Source organism: Lepidochelys kempii, chromosome 17 (assembly GCF_965140265.1).
Source record: "Lepidochelys kempii isolate rLepKem1 chromosome 17, rLepKem1.hap2, whole genome shotgun sequence".
Lineage (NCBI taxonomy): Eukaryota > Metazoa > Chordata > Testudines > Cheloniidae > Lepidochelys > Lepidochelys kempii.
Genome location: NC_133272.1, coordinates 4,814,311 through 4,836,057, shown reverse-complemented (window position 1 = coordinate 4,836,057; position 21,747 = coordinate 4,814,311). Strand labels below are relative to the sequence as shown.

At 41.2% G+C, this 21,747-nt stretch overlaps 1 protein-coding gene across 1 annotated transcript in view; it reads left to right on the top strand.

Annotated features, from left to right (window-relative positions):
• The window catches only part of TEX14 (testis expressed 14, intercellular bridge forming factor), a 76,268-nt gene that overhangs the window by 34,170 nt on the left and 20,351 nt on the right, over positions 1–21,747 (top strand). The window contains exons 9-20 of the mRNA XM_073315548.1: positions 1,754–1,932; positions 4,127–4,278; positions 7,620–7,810; positions 8,013–8,163; positions 9,317–10,314; positions 12,010–12,116; positions 14,141–14,220; positions 15,662–15,934; positions 17,404–17,504; positions 19,623–19,742; positions 20,308–20,386; positions 21,269–21,359. Coding sequence (XP_073171649.1) covers positions 1,754–1,932; positions 4,127–4,278; positions 7,620–7,810; positions 8,013–8,163; positions 9,317–10,314; positions 12,010–12,116; positions 14,141–14,220; positions 15,662–15,934; positions 17,404–17,504; positions 19,623–19,742; positions 20,308–20,386; positions 21,269–21,359 — 2,522 coding nt within the window. The remainder of the gene's footprint in view (positions 1–1,753; positions 1,933–4,126; positions 4,279–7,619; positions 7,811–8,012; positions 8,164–9,316; positions 10,315–12,009; positions 12,117–14,140; positions 14,221–15,661; positions 15,935–17,403; positions 17,505–19,622; positions 19,743–20,307; positions 20,387–21,268; positions 21,360–21,747) is intronic.

Sequence of the window (21,747 nt, the reverse complement as noted above, 5' to 3'; positions counted from 1 at the left end):
AATGTACTTGACTGGAGGGTTGCAGCTCCGTATCGTTAACTATGAGGCGGTGGTTAGCAGATACAATTATAATACCTGTGGGGCTATGCAAAATTTCACTGAACTTCTGCCTTCTGACTCTCATGCAGAGTTCTCCGCACTAGTAGAGGAGGGCAAATTGATCTCCCGTACGTCCCTGCAGGTGGCCTTGGACACAGCAGATGCGGCCTCCCGCACGATGGCAACTGGGGTGGCCATTAGAAAGAGTTCCTGGCTGCAGGTTTCGGGCCTGCCATTTGAGGTGCAGCAGACGATTCAGGATCTCCCCTTTGAGGGTCAATCACTGTTTTCAGAGAAGACTGACTCACATTTGCACAGCCTCTAGGACTCTTGGGCCACCCTGGAGTCCTTGGATCTCCACATGCCTGAGACCCAAAGGAGGTACTTCAGGCCTCCCCCACCCCCAAAGAATTATCAGCCTTAGGGCAGACAGGAAGGGTCATGTAGGAGGAACAGGAACTCAAGAAAGAGACCTCACCCCTCCTTTGAGCAGGGCTCTGGCCAGTCTAAACCTTCCTCAGGCCAGAGGCAGGCCTTTTGAAGGTGCGCTAGGGGGTGATGCACCAGTGCAGAGACTGGATCCTCCCCACCTTACCTTTTCGTCCTGTCTATCTCCTTTCTACTCTGTGTGGGCCCGCATTACATCAGGGTGTTGGGTGCGCCTCATGGTAGAAAGGGGATATTCACTTCAATTCTCATCCCTCCCACCCTTCTACCCCACTTCCCTGTCCCTCTTCAGGGACGCTTCTCACAAGCAACTCCTTATCCAGGAGGTGCAATTGTTTCTCTTGCTAGGAGCAGTGGAAGAGGTTCCTCGGGGCTACAGGGACAGAGGCTTTTATTGCCCTCTACTTGAAGAACACGTACTTTCATATAGCAATAACTCCGTCCCACAGAAAATACTTCAGGTTTGTGGTGAGCAACAACCACTACCAGTTCACCGTCCTCCCATTTGGTCTGTCAGCGGTGCCTCGAGTATTCACCAAATACGTGGCAGTCATGGGAGATTTAGGTTAGATATTAGGAAAAACTTTCTAACTATAAAGATAGTTAAACTTTAGAATAGGTTTCCAGATAAGGTTTTGGAATTCACATGATTGGAAAATTTTAACTATAGGTTGGACAAATGCCTGTCAGGGATGGTCTAGGTTTACTTGTCCTGCCTCATCTTAGGGGGCTGGACTAGCTGACCTCTCGAGGTCCCTCGCAACCCTATATTTCTATGGTTTTATATGTATCAAAGGGCAGATTAGAGCTGAGTTACAACACTGAGTAGTAGGTTTTATCAACTGTTTTACATTCTGTTATTGATGCTGATTGTTTTCCCTCTCTCTTTCCCATGACTGATTGCTTACCTATTTTTCCTTAACAAAAGGAGGAAACATGCAAAATATTGTCACTGAGGTAGAGAAATAAAACACAAAGTTGAGAAATTCCAAAAGCTGTTTTTCTATTACAATGTTAATTTTGGCATGTTGCACATATGTATTATTTTCTGTTCTTTTTAATGTATTACTGTTTGGTTTCACATAGATCATATAATATTCTTCATGAGCAACGAGATTGAGTTAACTTTACAGTCAAAACCTTCACTTTTTGATTTCTCCACCTTTAATGTTACATTAACCATAGCTTTTGCATTACGTTGATCTTCAGTTATCAGCAATGTGAATGCTTAACTCTTCTGTTGTGTGTTTGTTTGTTTTTTTTGCAGCGTTCAGAATTCCCAGTATTGCACATGGAAACAATTGTGCATCTACTGCTTCAGGTTAATGATGCTTTGAGGTTTTTGCACTCACGTGGATTTATCCACCGTTCACTCACCTCTTATGCTATACAAATCGTTTCTGCTGGTGAGGCAAAGTTAACCAACTTGGAGTACATGATAGAAAGGTAAAGAATTATCACATTGTTACTTGAAAAGGTGGATGGGTGACGCCAAATTGAGGACTGAATTCTGTGGTCAGGGTGATCCTGCAGCTCTCCTGATTATTTGTGGGTTGCGGTGCATGAGCAAGGGCACAGAGATCCATCCTAATCTTTCTTTGACAACGTTGCAGATTTGACTGTAGGGAGAGGGGTTTTCACATCTCCATTACTCAGATACATGGTCAGTGCTCATTCAGTGTCATAAGTTTCAGGTGATCTCAATTTTTATGGCTTCCCTATAAATACCTGAAAATAGTGGATAACAATAGAAGAAAGGTCTTGCTCCACTCTAGTGTAAAGGCACTGCAATAGAGACTTGGAACAGAAAATGGAACCTGCATCTAGTGACCATACAGAGACAGAAATCCTATTGGAGACTTTAATTCTCTTCCTCTAGTGTAAATAGTTTCAATGTATTCAGATTATAATAAACCTCTGCTTATGAAATCTGATCCTACAAGATCCTGGGAGCCCCACAACTCCCACTGATATTAGGGATACTCAGCCCCTTGCATATATATATACACACATGGTGCAGTTTCTCTCTGAATAATATTATTTCACTATGAGATCCAGTCGTCTCCCATTACTGTTAATAGAAGGACTGTCATTAGCTAAATGGGAATTGAATCAGACCCAGAAAGAGGGTTCTAATATATATATGCATGTGCTCGCAGACACACCTCAAGTTATCTTTGAAAAAGCATCATATTTCAACTTCTGTAGAAATACAGTTATTATTGGCAAAAAGAAAACAGCTCACGAAAGCTTATGCTCAGATACATTTGTTAGTCTCTAAGGTGCCACAAGTCCTCCTTTTCTTTTTGCGGATACAGACTAACATGGCTGCTACTCTGAAACCAGTTATTATTGCCATATATTAGCAGAGCCCTCTGTTGGTGAAAATGAGATAGAGCAGCCTCTTACCTAGCTTTATCACTTTCCTGTTGTCTTTTCTACACGTTTATTTCCTATGTGAAGGGATATTGTTAATTTGAACTTTTAAAAAAATAATTATTTTTTTAAATGGTTTTAAGTACTAAATAGTATGTCTTTAGTTGTTTTTTTAAAGTTCCATTTAAAATTTTTAAAAGTGCAGACGGGTTTTTCCACTTCCCAGGTGGTGATTATAGGTGTTTGCTGAGAGAAGGAGAAACTGGCTGATAAGATTATAAAGGAAAAGAGTGAAACTGAGTATAAGCCAAAAAAATTGCCCAAAGTACAAAGCAAATTAACTGACAGAAATAGAGAAATTTCCTCTCCACTCCTGTTAACTTCTTTCAGTTATAAATAAGTCTTAGGTCTTACTTGTATTAATGATAGGTACAATATTTTCTGACAGAAATGTGGTTTAAGTTAATTGTTTCTCTTGAATATACATGAAGTGTAGCCTGCAGCACTGCTTTTCACTAACATGGGGTCTCTACCTAAAATATCTGACCATGTTCCCTTGAGCAATATTAAATTAAGGGAAAATGAGCATCTGTAGAATGAGAAAAAAACCTTTGTCCTGGACAATGATTTTTAAAGAACACTTATTCTCAGTTTAAAGTGAAGAAGAATGAGATGTAACTATTGTGTGAGTAGAGGGAAGTTAACTTTTAGTCATTTAGAAGTACTGGCATTACACTGCCAAATGAATATAAACAAGCTAGACGGCACAACTCGCTAGTCTTTCATCTGTGCTATGAATGCTGACCGGAGTGAAATATGTGGTTGTAAAAATACTCCATAGTTTGGACATCTTTAACCTCTGGTTTGTCATTTGAGGATAAAGGTTTGAAAGAGACTGCTATATCTCATTTTTACCAACAGAGGTCTCTTCTATAATGTGCCAATACAAGCTGTTTTTGAGCTGGTTTAGCTTTTTTGGTAAATTTTGTGCATAGCATGGATCATTTAAAATAAATGCATATATGAAAATAAAGAAATGAATTGCTGGATCCCATACTGTCAGAGCTTCCAAAGGAGGCATTGCAGTTGTAGGTCTATTTTTAACTTAACATCCTGGACAGAATGAATCAAACATTCAGCTCAGTTGACATTGGTGGTTTGTTTCCCAGTTTTAACACGATTTATCAAATCCTTTTGTCTCTGACTACTCATCACATGTTATGGTTTCCCAAATTTGACCCTGTTTTGTGTTCTCTTCTGGCAGCAAGGATGGAGGGAACCACAGTGATCTCACACGTGTTCCTGTCCCAGCTCAGCTGTATAAGTGGTGTGCTCCTGAAGTGATCCTCGAAAAGGCCACCACAATCAAATCAGACATTTATAGCTTCTGTACAGTAATGCAGGAAGCCCTAACAGGTATAGTTAAAGACGTTCAGACTTCTGTCACTGAGAGTATGTCTACACTGCAATTAGACACCTGCGGCTGGCCCATGCTGGCTGACTCAGGGTCGTGGGGCTTGGGCTGTGGAGCTGTTTAATTGCAGTGTAGACTTCCAGGCTTGGGCTGGAGCCAGGGCTCTAGGACCCTGTGAGGTGAGAGGAGCCCAGCTGCCCAGAGCTCAGCCTGCAGCCTGAGGCAAAATGTCTACACAGCAACTAAACAGCTCAGCAGCCTGAGCTGAGTCAGCTGGCATAGGCCAGCCGTGGGTGTCTAATTGCAATGTAGACATACCCTGAGTTATCATGGAGTACCCTGAATACACGAAGTGTGAGTGCAATCTCCTTAGGTGATTGCATACCTCCTGCAAAGCTCCTTTAGTGATTAAAGTTTTCTTTTTATGGGAAGGAAAGTTGCAAAGAAAAGAAAACATTACACGTCTTATTTGTATGATCATAGAATCATAGAATATCAGCGTTGGAAGGGACTTCAGGAGGTCATCTAGTCCAACCCCCTGCTCAAAGCAGGACCAATCCCCAATTAAATCATCCCAGCCAGGGCTTTGTCAAGCCTGACCTTAAAAACTTCTAAGGAAGGAGATTCCACCACCTCCCTAGGTAACACATTCCAGTGTTTCACCACCCTCCTAGTGAAAAAGTTTTTCCTAATATCCAACCTAAATCTCCCCCACTGCAACTTGAGACCATTACTCCTTGTTCTGTCATCTGCTACCACTGAGAACAGTCTAGAGCCATCCTCTTTGGAACCCCCTTTCAGGTAGTTGAAAGCAGCTATCAAATCCCCCCTCATTCTTCTCTTTCATAGACTAAACATCCCCAGTTCCCTCAGCCTCTCCTCATAAGTCATGTGTTTCAGTCCCCTAATCATTTTTGTTGCCCTCCGCTGGACTCTTTCCAATTTTTCCACATCCTTCTTGTAGTGTGGGGCCCAAAACTGGACACAGTACTCCAGATGAGTACTGTATAAGTAGGGGCATAGCGAGCAGATCGAGGGACGTGATCGTTCCCCTCTATTCGACATTGGTGAGGCCTCATCTGGAGTATTGTGTCCAGTTTTGGGCCCCACACTTCAAGAAGGATGTGGATAAATTGGAGAGAGTCCAGCGAAGGGCAACAAAAATGATTAGGGGACTGGAACACATGAGTTATGAGGAGAGGCTGAGGGAGCTGGGATTGTTTAGCCTGCAGAAGAGAAGAATGAGGGGGGATTTGATAGCTGCTTTCAACTACCTGAAAGGGGGTTCCAAAGAGGATGGCTCTAGACTGTTCTCAATGGTAGCAGATGACAGAACGAGGAGTAATGGTCTCAAGTTGCAGTGGGGGAGGTTTAGATTGGATATTAGGAAAAACTTTTTCACTAGGAGGGTGGTGAAACACTGGAATGCGTTACCTAGGGAGGTGGTAGAATCTCCTTCCTTAGAGGTTTTTAAGGTCAGGCTTGACAAAGCCCTGGCTGGGATGATTTAACTGGGAATTGGTCCTGCTTCGAGCAGGGGGTTGGACTAGATGACCTTCTGGGGTCCCTTCCAACCCTGATATTCTATGATTCTATGAGGCCTCACCAGTGTCGAATAGAGGGGAACGATCACGTCCCTCGATCTGCTGGCAATGCCCCTACTTATACATCCCAAAATGCCATTGGCCTTCTTGGCAACAAGGGCACACTGTTGACTCATATCCAGCTTCTCGTCCACTATAACCCCTAGGTCCTTTTCTGCAGAACTGCTGCCTAGCCATTCGGTCCCTAGTCTGTAGCGGTGCATGGGATTCTTCTGTCCTAAGTGCAGGACTCTGCACTTGTCCTTGTTGAACCTCATCAGATTTCTTTTGGCCCAATCCTCCATGCGTGATATGTGCTCCTGTAACCTTCTGCATAACCTGCTGATATTTTGGGGAGAAGCTAGGAGTACCCTTTTTAACTAGTGAAATAAACATTGGATTCAGCAAAGTTTCTGGAGGGATAGTGAAGAAATAATAGATAATTTGCCTAAAAGTGTTTGTTTCAATATATCAAAATTTCATTATGGAGTTGTACTTGTACCATTAATCAATGATGGAGGGAAAGCGAGATGACAAAATTGGAGATGGCACAAAGTTAGATAGGCTGGTGTAGACTGGAGAAGAATGGGAGGAATTTTCAAGCTGTTACCTAGCTAAATGAATGGGCAGCACCATGGCAGATAAAATTCCAGGCTGACAATCACCATTGAATGAAGGAATAATTGGAATTAAAGGTACATGTTGCTGGTATCTAAATTTACTATAATAACTCAGGATAAAGACATAGGCATCATTGTGGAGAAGTTAATGAAAACTCGACATGCACTGCTGGTCCAGAAAGCAAACAAAATATTAGGCTCTGTAAAGAACAGAATTGAACATTATACTAAAAATATGCTATGATACAAATGTGTGGTGCGCGCACTTGGAATACTATGTTCAGTTCTGATAATCCTATCTGAAAAATTATATATCAGAAATAAAAAGGGCTCAGAGAAAGGTAACAAAAATGACAGTAGCTTGGAAAGATTTTCATATGAAAAGAAACTGAAACACTTGGGATTGCTTTGTTTAAAGAGGAGGTTAGAGGAGGAGGTGAGCAAACAATGGTTTACAGAAGGTAAATGAGGCACTTCTTCCTATTTACCTTTTCTCGTAATGCTAAAACAAGAGGACAGTCAATGAAAATGTCAGGTAACAAATGAAACCAGATAAAAGAGACTCCTTCTTTACATAGCACACAGTTAACTTATGGAACTCATTGCCACAAGGTATCATAGAGGCAAAGAATCATAGAATATCAGGGTTGGAAGGGACCTCAGGAGGTCATCTAGTCCAACCCCCTGCTCAAAGCAGGACCAATCCCCAATTAAATCATCCCAGCCAGGGCTTTGTCAAGCCTGACCTTAAAAACTTCTAAGGAAGGAGATTCTACCACCTCCCTAGGTAATGCAAAGGGTTTATTAAAATTCTAAAAAGGATTAGACTTTTATATTGATAATGAGAACATCCACAGTTGTAGCAGATGGGATGAAAAAAAATTATCTTAGGGATAAACCAACCACTACTGAGAGGGTTTATGAAGAAATTTCCTCTGGGCAGGTTATTCCATAATTGTCCACTAGGAAATTTGTGGCAGCTTCCTCTGAAGCATCCAGTGTTGGCTACTGTCAGAGACAGGATACTGGACTAGACGGACTGCTGGTCTGATTTACAGTGGCAGTTGTTTCTGTGATTCTTCCCCTTCTTTGGTTACGGCCATGCTGTAAACCATACAGTATTTGTTATATGTTTTACAGAAACTCTTCCCTGGAATGGGCTTGAAAGCTCAGGTATTAGAGAACTCATAGTTTCTGGGCAACATTTGGAAACTGATGTCAGGCTTCCTAACCCGTACTATGACATTGTAAAGACAGGTCTAGAGCCTAAACAAAAGGACCGCTCCCTGAGTCTTCAGGATATTCGCTATATATTGAAGAATGACTTAAAGGTAACTCTCAGGATTGTAGCCTTTATGCTTTTAAAATCGTAATTGGTTAATCAGAGTTAATTGTTTCCTAGAGGACAAGTCGTTCTGTTTAAGTCTGGGTCTGAGTTTTCTTTTGTTTATTTGGGCAAATGAGTTTAAAATAAAAGTTGAAGACATTGGAGTACCAAATAAACTTCTCCTCACAACCTTCCTTATGTTACAGGATTTGATTGAGTCTCGAATTGGTCGCTCTGATGAAAGCTCAACTGCACAAAGGCATGACATATTTCCAGATATAAACATCTATTTGGGGTCCTCATCTAATTACAAGAGGGAAATGCTGGAGCTGCAAGGAGAGGAGATAATAAAGACTGGTACGTTTCTATTCCTGGAGGGCATGTCGAGAGCCTTCACTCTGGTGTTTTCTCTTATCCCCCCAGGATGGGGGGGAACAATCTTAACAACTTGGCCACCGGTACTCAAACAGTTTTGTGCTGCCAGCAGCCATAGGCCAGTAGAAGATTTAGTAAAGTGTGTCCTATCATTTGGAAGGTATAATTCCACTGAGTTAGAGCCAAATCGTGGAACTAGCAAAGCTGTTGTAAGGAATTCCGATAGGGCTTTGGGGCAAGACATGTTTCTCCTTCTTTCCTTACTCCAAAACAGGTTGCAAAGGGCTGCAGTAGATCCCTGCTGTATCCACACTCTCTCTGCAGAAGAGAATTATGGACCCACCTCAGCTCTCAGAGCTCCATGGGCTGCAGGGAATATGGACCCATATGCAAAGTCCCCATATACTCCTTTTGCTTCTGTAGTGGAACCATAGGTTCCAGGCTAGATCTGGTTGGGAATTTTCTGTCGGAATGATTTTCTGACAGAAAATGACTTTTTTGTACAGAATTTTCCATGGGAACATTTCAGTTTTGCTGAAAATTTTTGGTGTATTCATTGGGAAAATCGAAATGATGGTTCTCTGCCTCCCTGACTTTCTGCCTGTCCAGCAACTTTGTTGAGGGGGAAGCCGGGAGGTGGCAAGTGAAGTTCACAAGAGCATTCCAGATGGGTAGAAAGCTGAAAAAATCCTTTTTGGTTCTCCCAAAATGGAATCTTTCTGGAAATCCCTTCCCTTGACTTTTTTGTTCTGGTCTGGGAGGAAATTATTTTCAAAAATGTGAATTTTTTTGTGGGAAGTGATTTCCATTTTCTGGTCAGCTCTGATTAAAGTCATTTACATATGTAGAGGAAGGAAAATGGACATTAATTGTTAAAATGTGACTCTTCCAGGTCAGCACTAAAGATCTTGCGGTGCATTTTGAAATGAATAAGGCATAAGCCTAGTGTCCTACCCCACAGACCCCATTAAACAGAGTCTACTTTTCAAGACAGTATGTGATGATAATAGAAATGTTTATACACAGAGGGGTTGAATGCTGCTACTTGAATAACAAAAAGGGATTTAAAATGTCTAAGCAATATGTGTAATGGAGGCCTAAAAGAGTAGCTTAATATTAACATCTGATTTTTCAGATGGCAGCTTTACTGCACCAAAATGTTCAGTTTCTCCTGCTGAAAAAGAAACCATCACAGATCATGAGGATATAACTTGTATTCAGCCAGTTACACAGGATCTGACCCAAGATATAGCTTCTGAACTCCAGAGGACCTACAGTGTTAGTGATATGGACGACAGCCTCTGTAGTTTTGAAATCAATGAAATCTATGCGTGTTATCCAGAATTACATGAAGATGTTCTGGAAGAACTAGCTGGATTAGATTGTGCTTTGGAAGATCAAATAAAACAGCAAAATGTAGACGAGGACAGGGCCGTCTCCCAAATCCTACCTCCGCCTCCTAAAATACAGTTAGTGGAGCAGCCAAATTCTAGTGAGGAAGTCAGCTCTTCAGAAATGGGTACAGAGTACAGTATAGAGGAGGTAGAGAGACTAACTGAGGCATCTGAGTCATGCATGCTGCCCTGGTTGGGAACAGATGTCAAGGAAAGTGTGCGTAGCCCATCCAAAACTGAGCAGCACATCAGCAAATGTGTCCTTAATCTCAAGATTTCTCAGACTTTATTGCAGCAGGCAACAGATTCCCTTTACAGAACAGAGGTGAAATTAGATAAATTAGAGACTGTTCAAAACCAACACAAGCTGCTTAAGGAAATCCAAGCAGATCAAGTTTCTAAGCAGAAGTCCATAGAGAGCTACTTAGATAAAATTGATGATATTCTCAAAAATATCAAGATCCCCTTTTCAGGAGCTGATGCTTTTTTGTGGAAGGCAGTAGGCCCTCCATCAAGGAACTATATACCACCACCGCTGCGAGTGCCTGCGGTGCAAAGTGCTTTGGAGGTTGACCATTTCCAGGCTATCTCAAAAGCTGTGAAGGAACCAAGGGCAATTCAGAGTGAGAAGGTTGAGTGCTTTGATCAAAGGCATAAGAATAAAGATAATGACTGCCAGGATGATTTCAGCTCCAACATGGCGAAGAGTACTGAGGCTCAAATAGTGCCAAACTATCAGGTAAAGGGGAGAGGAGTATGACTGGCCATATGGCTATTAATCGTATAACTATATTGTATATCAGGAGTGTAGCACTGACAAGATGCACAGGTCTGGATGCTCTTTCAAAAGACGACACTGGTTATCGCTTATTTGAATGTTTGTGTACTATACATGTTGTGCATTGAATAGAAAATGATCAGTCTAGTCCTGAGTGCAGTAATGTCAGACTTTTTTTGCTTTATCAAAATAGTAATTTTTCATACATATATTTCATCTTTATTTATGGCCACATTCTGCTAACTTGTATCCCATGGAGTCTTGTAATTGATAGTAAATGTAGCAAGATCATCTGGGTCATATGTTTAAAAACTGGCCTCTAATTTTGTGCTCATAATTTTTGCATTGGTGTGCGCAAATCTGTTTCAACATACAAATTTTAAAGGCTGATTTTGAAGATGGTTGAAAATGCCCATGTGTAAAAGCATAGGGAGGTCTTAGTTATATTTGCACATACAGTTGTTTTGCTTTTTTATTTATTTGAGTAATCTTCTGGTATGCATGATGCTTCACAGATACAGCAATCAGACAAGGTTCCTGTAGTTTAGTTTAATTGAGACCAATCCAGTGGCACAGTAGAGAAAACATTTTGTCATAAGGTGGTGGGAGGAATATTATGAGTCAGAGCAAGCAGAAAGGGAGAGGTGTTTTTTGGGTTACAGACATGTGAGATGTTGTGTCATGGGGACTTATAGGTGTTTTTGGATGTTGAAATAATGATTTAACATGTTTAGCATGAAAGTGCTGGACTGTTAGTTAAAAAAAATGGGTTTGAAGGATGGATATGAGTCAACAGTGTAACACTATTGCAAAAAAAGCAAACATTCTGGGATGTATTAGCAGGAGTGTTGTAAGCAAGACACGAGAAGTAATTCTTCTCCTCTACTCTGTGCTGATTAGGCCTCAACTGGAGTATTATGTCCAGTTCTGGGGCCACAATTCAGGAAAGATGTGGACAAATTGGAGAGTCCAGAGAAGAGCAACAAATATGATTAAAAGTCTAGAAAACATTACCTATGAGGGAAGATTGAAGAATTTGGGTTTGTTTAGTCTGGAGAAGAGAAGACCGAGAGGGGAAATGACAGTTTTCAGGTACATAAAAGGTTGTTACAAGGAGGAGGGAGAAAAATTGTTCTCCTTAACCTCTGGTTGGCCGTTACGAAAAACTTCCTAATTGTCAGGGTGGTTAAACACTGGAATAAATTGCCTGGGGAAGTTGTGGAATCTCCGTCATTGGAGATTTTTAAGAACAGGTTAGACAAACACCTGCCGGGGTGATCTAGATAATACTTAGTCCTGCCTTGAATGCAGGGGACTGGACTAGAAGATCTCTCGAGGTCCCTTCCAGCCCTCTAATTCTACGATTTATGTACATTTCCATAAATTGTCTAGCACCAGTAATTCCCAGGAGGCACTTGCAGAATTGGGCCCTTTAGGATATAAAGAACCTGTTATGAGCTTTAGAGTGTACTTTTTCCTACTCCAGGGTCTGAACCTGCCACTTTTACTCATGTCAGTAGTGCCACTGAAATGGAGCCCAGTTAATAAAGAGTGCAGGATCCAGTGCTTTGTATGCATTTGGAGAAAACTAAGCTAATAATAAGCACATAGTGCCAGGCAAACTCTGAGTCATGGTGTGATGGCCTGATTTTTCAGCGATTGCATCCACGGTTGGTTGTAAGACGGAAGAAAAATGTCAACTTGCAACACCATAGAGGAACTGATTCAAGTTCTGGAGGAAGTGGAATCGAGGAAGAGAAATGGTGAGTTCTGTCTGTTACTTCAGTTCTAGTCACAAAGAAATAAATTCCTGTAGATTCCTCCCACTAAAACCTCTGTCAAAAGGAGACACCGCTAGGATTAAAACTGGCATTGCGTTTTTCTCAGCAAGCAAAAAGCCATCCATCCAATTAAGAGCCTTCCATGAAACAGACTCATTGTCAGCTACAGAGCTGACAAGATATCAACCAAGAGAGCTTAATACGGAGTCAGAATCTGTCAGTGCAGAATACCTATCCCTCTGGGATCTGTGCTCACCAGCCAAGAGGTGAAACAGGTAGGAATTGATGTGATAAATGATATCTCAGCATCTTACAATGGTTTTAGAAGTTTTCAATTCTTTTCTGTAACTTATACACGAATATCTGTTTGCATATATAACGTGTATGTGGAAACATCAATATACTGAAGGGGAGAGTGCCAAGTGAGTTAGTCTTAAACTGTGAAACTGACTAAGGAAACCAGTCTAGTTTCACTGTCACTGCTCAGTGAAGGTTTTTTTTAAATTTCCAAATAGCATGTCTGTCAGCAACTAAGCAGGATGTTTAAAGTTCCCTTGTAATATTCTGAAGTGCCATTAGCACCACAGTTAAAGGAATTGATTTTCTAATTGTTATTTTTATTTCTTGTCCCCTTTAAAGTACAACAGAATAAGTGTATTTTTGGTGTACGTGCATATTTTTGTTTGTGTAGATAGTAAGGGCCAAATCCTGGTCCCTGTGCATATTTTGATCCAAAGCTTAAAGTAAAGACTTCTGTTGACTTCCATGGGTCTTGGATCAATCCTTGTGATGCGGGTGGTGGAAACTGAATCCTCCCTCTAAACCCAGTGGCAAAGAACAGAGAACCTGTGCAGCCCTTCAGTAGCAGCTAGTGCAAACCTCAGCATTATACTCCATTATATGCAGTTCCCCTGACCTGGTGAGATAAGCTGTATTTTGTTCTTCTTATCTCTCTGTACCTAATATTTCCATACAGACATCAAAGTAAACGACAAAATTAAGTCAGTGGCAGAGCTGGGAATGGGAATAGGACCAGACACGTGTTCTAACCCTAGAAAGACTTCATAAGGTTAAACCAGCTAGAAAAAATCATGTTGCACTAACCTGTTAGTTTTTTTTGGAAAAAAGAGTAAGTAAAGGTGACCCTATGGATTAAAATCCCCTTGTTAAGGAAATAAATTACCAGACGACAAATGGGAAAGATTTGTCATGGGTTAAAAACAGGTGACATAGTCATGTCAGTCACTGCACTTTAGAATGGAATCAGGTTAATAGTTGGGTAGCCAAGGAATTGATAATGGGACCATTGGTATCCAAAATGGAGGTGCCAGGTGTTTTCAGCTCTCCACTGATCAGCTGATTGACCTACAGAGTATATATCTATATGACACTTAGAATCATATAGAATCGTAGAAGATTAGGGTTGGAAGAGACCTCAGGTCAACTTAGCCCAACTTAGCCCAACTCCCTGCTCAAAGCAAGACTTGGTGATGAGGAAGGCATAATGCCAAGATTTTTTGGCTTGTCCTTTGGAGATGCCCAGAGCCTTGTGGGATCAGATTCTAAAGCACTGATGGTGTCATGCTAATCCATAATGGGCTTAACTCATCCACTGCAATCTAGGCCATTGGGAAATCAATGTGCTAGTTCTGAGGGGCTTTTAGAACCTGTATGGTGGGAGACCTAGACTACGTCTACACAGCGGAGCCTATGCCAGCATGACTGCTTTGTTTAGATGCAGCCTATCCCAACAGAAGTTTTTCTGACACCACCTCCCCAAATGATGTTACCTATGTTGACAGAAACATCTACTCTGGAGTTTTTGTTGGCATAGCTATATCATTTTTTCACACCCCAACCAACATAGCTATGCTGATATAATTTTAAAGTGTCGACTTTGCATCCCAAAGCTCTTGGTGTTTTGCTAAATGGGGAACGGTTAATGATACATTTCTGTATTTATTAACAGAGATTTGTTTGATGCATCTTGTAACAATTTACTGTAGGTTTTTTCCAAAATCAGCATCTGAAATTTATAACACAAGGAGAAGTGAGGAGCAAAGGATGGTGCAGTCAGAATGGACGAGTGAGTAAACAGCAATGTTGATTAAACACTGGAGTTAACTAACATGTCCAAAACACGTTATTAGACCTTCCAATGACATTTTGTCCCTCATGAAAGAGCTTTATGCTGCTGTTGGGGCTCCTAGAATCCCCCCATATCGTCCTGTGTTTAGACAGTCCTAATCCCCCCCACCCCCACAAGCTCCCTTTGTGCCACTCTCACCTTCTGTTACAGGTATTCCCTGCAACTTTGCCCAGCCAGAGGTTCTGTGTGCCCCTTTCCTCCTCCTCCCATATCAGAGTCTCCCATTCTCTCTCCCCACCCCTCCAATAATTCTTCTTTCTGAGTGGAGATAAATCATTCAGGGTGTCAACCTACTCAACCCAGTTGGGAGGATAGTCAGAGAGGAAATAGAAGTATTGTTATGCTGGAAAGTGTTAATGGGTGCCATGGACAAGTTGTTTGATCTGTCAACAATTGCTTGAGGTGCTTGAGCTAGCCACCAGTTCACACACCCTCCATTTTCTCCCTCTCAGTTTTCTAATTTCCCCTCACATTAAGTGGGTTTTGGCCATTGATACTTAAAACATTCCCTGAAATTTTGGAATTGATCACAGGTGGTGTTCAGAAATTATCACTTTACAGCAAGACAGACAGACTTATAAGTGCCATTGAGTTGAGTGTAAAGTCTTTGTAGGCACCTAAATAAAGGCAGCCTGATTTTCACAGGTGCTGAGCACCTGCAGCTCCAATCTACTTCACTGGGAGTTTTGAGTAAAAATGGAATAGGGTACTCGAGATAGAGCCCATAGTCCAGGCAGTTAATTGTGTCTTCCTTTCTGTTTTTTCTGTGGTTTAAAAAAAAAAAAAAAGATACAGTGTATGCAACAGGGGCATCTTCAGTGTAGGGCATCATTCATCTTCCTCTTGAGGAAACACTGTGCATTCTGAAGGGAAGTCCTGTGTTCCCAGTACATCCAGCATGTGTGGGTTCAGTATAACCACATTAAGATGCTGTAGGAAACGTTAGCCCACTGTTCTTGAAGGAGTAACAAGAACAGCCTGGAACGAATCCAGTGAAGTATATGAATGGGATTTCTCCCTTGTGAGTCATTGCAACAGCTGCTAGATGGCAGTATAACATGAGTAATAGAAAGTTCCTATTACCAGAGATTGACCCATTCAAACATTCCTTGGTGAATGTGTATGTATAGAGGTTTCCCCATCAGTATCTGCAGGATTTAAGCTTTCATTAAAACAGAAATAAGTTTCTAGCCAGTATGATTGTAAAGTAAAACCTTTTGGCTGTGGCTCTGGGGCAGTCTGCAGTCAGCCTGAAGCAACAGAGGGGAAGGACTGAACATCCAAATTGCAGGCAAGTTCTGCAGGAGGTTACTGAGAGACCTTAGTTTGTGACCAATGTTCTGAGAAGGTGAGCTTTGAGTATATACTTTTTGCCTAGCTGAAGTGAAGCAAATGGCTAAAAGAGTGGCGTCTGGGCAGCTGGGACTTCTCCCTCCATATCCGCCAAGTGAATGTACCTCAGAAAGCGAGGCAGAAAGCGTGAAGGAAGCCTTTCCACATATCACCTTCAGGGGCCAAGAATGTGCTGGCCGGCAGAGAAAGGATGATAGGTGGCACACAGGCGATGGCACTGAAACCCAGGATCTGGGCAGGAAGGAGATGGATGAGTCAGAGGAGAGTGACTTGGAGTCTGTATTCAGAAGTTTTACAGGTAATGCTGATGGAATTGGTCTTCCTGCCTTTCCAGTCAGACTGTTATGGTCACAGATGGCATGGCACAGGGAGATTGGAGATTATTTGACTTTTGGAGTGATCATTGGCCACTGTTGCTTCTAACGTTGCCCTCTAAAGAAGGTCAGTGAAGAGTACAGACTATGCACTGAACTGAGAAGTATACACTAAGGGGCAGATAAGGGGTCCCCTCCAGGGAAGTACTGAGCTCCCTCAGCTCCCATGGGCTTTGATGGGAATTGAGGGACCAAAGCCCTTGTCATGTTAGAGCCCATAGAGAGGGTCACATGCCTATATTTTAATGTCTGTGTATGTCTATAGAAGTCTACTGGACAGTGATATGGTAGCTGTCATGGCAGATGGTTAATCTGATTCCTGTAAAAAAAGTCACATGACACTCACTTTATCTCTTCCTGAGCTGTGGTCTCCTACAAGTTTGGGGTAATATGAGGTAATCCAGTAGATGCATTGCCATGTTACAGCCAAAATAAATTAATGTGGCTTCATCAGGTGCTCCAAATATGGATTTCCCCAGCCCCTGCATTGTATCTGAATTGGCCCCAACAGATCTCCAAAGGGCTTGTGAATTGGTCCAGAGACACTGCTAATATACTCTCCATTTTAAAATTTGTAGCAATCAGGGCTATATCTTCACTTCCTAAGTGGATTTAGCTACTGCTAAATATGGTGTGAAGACATTAAAATACCACCCCCCACCCCACACACAGAAAGGCCACTGCTAAGTTCACAAAGGAAGTTTTAGCAATCAATATCTAATTGACTGTGGACCCCCACTTGGAGGCTCTGTCCCTGAGATCTCATGAAGAAATCAGGTTGATGGCTTGCAAAAGAGGAATCCAGCTGCTATATGTCTCACTGTAAACTCATGTTCCTCACAACCACACTGGGTAATGACCAAGGACAGGCCTCTTGGCAAAGACATGTACACAGAACCATAGATGAAAATGACTGTGTTTTGTCAGTGAAATAGTCACACCCCACATGAGACCAATGATCCGATCCCTACACCATGACAAATGCCACTAGCAATAGGACAGAGTTCTGACTGACTTGTCCTATGGTTTGCATTTTATGTGCATGGAGCCTGAGATTTGTTCCTTATACAATGCATTGTTGCTGCATGGTGCTAGCTTAGATCCTAATAAATTGCTAATTGAGATTTTCAAAAATGAATCATTAGTGACATGCACATGGATGCGATTTTGAAGAAGAACATTTTCAGGACAATCCTCAGTGAAGATTCACGTTTGGCTTTATGAATTGGGCATTTAATTGTTATTATCTTTCCATTTCCCGATAGATCATGTAGCTTTATGGCTGTTCATAGATTTATTCACATTTATATTCCATCAGTTGCACAAACCATTCAAGCCACATTATCCTTTACATAATAATTGTGTTCCATTCTGACATGCTTCAATTTGTTAGGCAGAAGTTGGCAGTCTCTAGCAAAAGATGAGCAAGCAGAGTGCGGAGCAAACCTTCCTAAGAATTCAATCAGTACAACAGAAGCTGAGAATCCTTGCTGTGTACGTACAGTAATCCAAGAAATATAATTACTATTAGTAATCTATGAGATCAGTTTTGTGACAGGTAGTTGTATATTTGTTTTGTTGCGTTGCATACTGAAAAATGAAGGCAGCCAGATATTGCTGATCTTTTAGCTATGAGTTCCCTAGGAGTCCTCCATTTGTTGTTTGGGCCTGTAAAACCACTAAAGCAATGTGAGCAGTGGAAGGGTAGGCTGAAATATACTGCAATCAAATGAAATATCTAGCATCGAGAATCTAAAGAAACTGGGAATAGGAGAAGAAAAGGTATGTCCAAATCTGAAATTGAATTGTGCTTTTAAAAGTAATTTTCAGAGTGGTGGCAAAGCACATGTATGCCTCTGCAATGTAGAAAAACTAGGCAGGAATGCATCCCAAAACACCTACAGAAATCCTTTTTGCATGCAAAGCCCATAGAGAGATGAGATTTTGCCCCCTCAAGTTTGCGATATGTACGATTATTGTATGGCTCAGTCAATATGTGATGCACATTTTATATCGCAGAATTACAGGTTTTTTAATACTGTGAAACACCAAGAGCTGCTTTTTATAAAATAAAAATAGTTTCTGCTGTATAGACAGTTATTACAATATATATATATATATATATATATATATATATACCCCCAAAAGAAAAGGAATACCTGTGGCACCTTAGAGACTAACTTGTTACTTGTTAGTCTCTAAGGTGCCACAGGTACTCCTTTTCTTTTTGCGGATACAGACTAACACGGCTGCTACTCTGAAACCTGTCTATATATACCCCAATGTCTTTAGGCACCCAAAGATGCAGATAGATAATTAGTGGGATTATCAGTTTAGGGACTAACTCCCATTGAAATCAACGAGAGCTAGATTACTGACATGCTTAGTCACTTCAAGTGCCTAAATACCTTTGAAAATCTGGCCTCATTGATTAAATTGCCCAGGTAATAATAATACTTCTCCCCTAAACCCACCTCCTCCCCAAACTCTTGGGAAAAGAGATGGGCCTTACAGTACATCTGGCAGGCCAACAAGATCTGTTTTACAACATGTCTGGGAGGTTTAACAGCACATTAGAACAGTTTAATGAAGGAAGTGAATAAAAACTCCAGGGCAATTTAGGTACCGTCAACAGTATGTAATTATCCAAGTTGGACTGTTGCCAGGGTAGACACTTATTCCAACAAAAAATGCCATTGGCTATTTTAGTGACCTTAAGAGATCAGAAAAATAGTCCCTCTGGCAACACAGCACTCTCTGACACTGCTTCAGGCATCTGGACTGATTCAGAGGGAAGAATACAACATACTGAATTGACAGTTCCACTTCTCATGGTACTAGGGCCATGTGTACACTACAGAATTATGTTGACCTAACTTACGTCGGCATACAGCCACTGCAGTTATTAAATTGCTTGTGTGTGTGCACAGTTGGCTCCTTGTGTCAGCAGTGTGCATCCTCATCAGGAGCATGTGTATTGATTGTATTGTCAGCGTGGGGCACTGTGGGACGGCTCCTGAAAGCCAGTAACAGTCAACATAAGCAAAGCAGTTTCTACACTGATGCTTTGCCAACCTAATTACCTTGACCATGACTCTGCGCCACTCAAGGATGTAGTGTTACTAAATCAGTATAGAGGGGCACTTACGTTGGCAGGAGCCAAATTTAAGTGACTACACTTCTGCAGCTAGGTCGATTCAAGGCACCTTACATTGACCTAATCCTGTAGGGTAGACCAGGCCTTAATGTCCTGGTGGGAGGTCTTTCGGAGCACTCCTCTAACATAGCTCCAGCTCTGCTTACCTGGGATCTGATGGGCCCACTGCACCAGGTGGTACACTAGCTGCTGGCACAATAGTCCCATAACAGCTGAAAGGATAATGCCAGAGTAATAATGTAAACGTAATAGCTATCCTAAAGGTGGACTTATTGAAAATGTAAGCAGAATAAAAGTTATACTCCTGAGTGAAGGAAGCTCATTGGTTTCAGTCTGAAATTACAATAAAATAACAAATGTTATTATTTAACGTTGTTGACTAAGAATATATTATACAAATATGGACATTGTTGTGAAGGCATCATAACTATGATATTTTATAACATCTTTCACAGGAGCATTCAAGTGAATTAACTTGTTCCCCCAATTCCTCTCCTGATATATCAGATGAGTTTTTCACTCCTGATCCGGATTATTTTTTCTCTCCAGCTGCTCAGGAAAACTCAGAACGAGAGGTAAAAGCAAAGTCTTCCCAGGAGTAAAATGTATCTCAAGCTTAAGGAAAAATAAAAACACCTGTGGTTCTGTTTATGTTGGTGTGGAAAAGAGCTATCTTTATTGTGACATCTTTATTGGCAAGCACTCCTTTTCCATACCCTCTGATAAATCTCTCAACAATTATCCCTATTCCTTAAAAAAAAGCAAAAAAACCCCCATGTTCTCCTGGCTTATTTTTTACAGGGAAATTAAGGCTTTTGTGTAACCTTAAAAGTAAAAACTCTGCTGTTAGGCCAAGACATTTTTTTGGCCACTCTTACACTAAGTTTCCCCCTCCCAGCACTCTTCATTTACTGTTGCATGTTTGGGAGACAGTTTTTATTCATTTCCTAGAGAAGATGAAATTATTTGTGAAGGATGTCAGATATAATGCATGCTGTTCATTATTGCACTAAAAATGAAAAACTCCTGAAAGATTTGCTTCTTTCCACGCTGATTAGGGTGTACATTGCACAGTGACAAGAGTTCTCCTATTATAGCTTGCCTGTGAGAAATTAAATTTGATGCATTGTGTCTCTTCAGACCTCAAGTTCTGAAGATAAGTTAGAAGTAACCCAAGAAGCCTGTGTACAAAAACCAACCTCTACGGATACAGGGTCAGGTAATACTTAGCTTCGACATTCTGATTACCTTCTCCAGACCTGAGGAAGAGCTCTGTGAAGCTCAAAAGCTTGTCTCTTTCATCAACAGAAGTTGGTCCAACTCACCTGCCTTGTCTCTCTCATATCCTGGGACCAATACAGCTACAACAACACTGTTAAATACATGTTTCCTCCTTGCAGGGATACTTCCGTGTCCTTACTTTTGTGGTGCAGGACTGCCAAATGTTGGCAGGCCTAATATTTAGTCAGCAACTTTCCCAGTAGGAAGCTGAAACTGGATTCATTTTGGCCTGGTTGCCTCCATTCCCAGTGAGTTTAATGGGAATTGAGGGCGCATGGTATCTTGTAGGATCAGGCCCATACATGGTAATCAGTGACATGTTGGAGTTGTGATGTTTTGATCATACACTTGTAGTACTGCAGCCAGAAATCTGTTGTGACCAATTTCTTTTGTACCTATTGCTGAGTTGGCAGCTTTGCATAATGTACTAGCAAGAGACATGGACATTGAATTAGAGGTTTTATATCTACGCTAATATTCCGATTGCCAGACTTCTCTTGGGTATGAGACCTGTTAGATCTGAAATAGTATGTCTGGAATGCAAAGAACAGCATTGTATGTCTGTTCTTTTGTCAGTCCTTATTCAATGAGGATTTGTAAATGTTTCAATATCCTCAATCCCCCATTGGCAGGATGGCTGGCAGCTGGAATATGTTTATAAAAATGCATCTTTAAAAATGCATTTGACTCTTAGAACAACCAAGACAGAGGTCACAAGAACTGAAAATATAATAAAGTTGTAATTTCCTGTTCAATAAGTTATGTCTCACTTTTTTATTTGAAAACCCAATAACAGGGAACATTTGCTATTTGTATTCAGGAGAGAAAATATTTATCTGCAACGCAGCAGTAAAAGGTCTTGGCAGTAACGAAGTGGGAATGAATCAAGTCAACCATACTCCTGTAGCCAGGTAGAAAGACTTATGCCACTTCAAACAAAAATTAGGCTATACAGAACATGCTCTCTCTTTATTAATCCTGCTGAAATACCTAATGCTCAAATAAACTGTCCATGGTGTTTTTTTTAAATGGTGATCTATGTATTTTCTAGCCAGGAAATATTGGAAGGGCTTTCACAAGCTGGATGAGTGAGGTTTTACCTTTTACTGTGTTACTATCCCTATCTTTGCTTAATGAGGGAGTTATGATAAAAAGAGAAAAAATAATTTTATGTGTGTTAGATGTAGTACATATACTGAAATGCCACCATCTTAAACAGACTAATGCCAGGTAATTAAGATCAAGAGCTCTTGCCTTGTGTTGTGCCTTAGTATTGCAGCTCAGGTGGCACTATTCGTT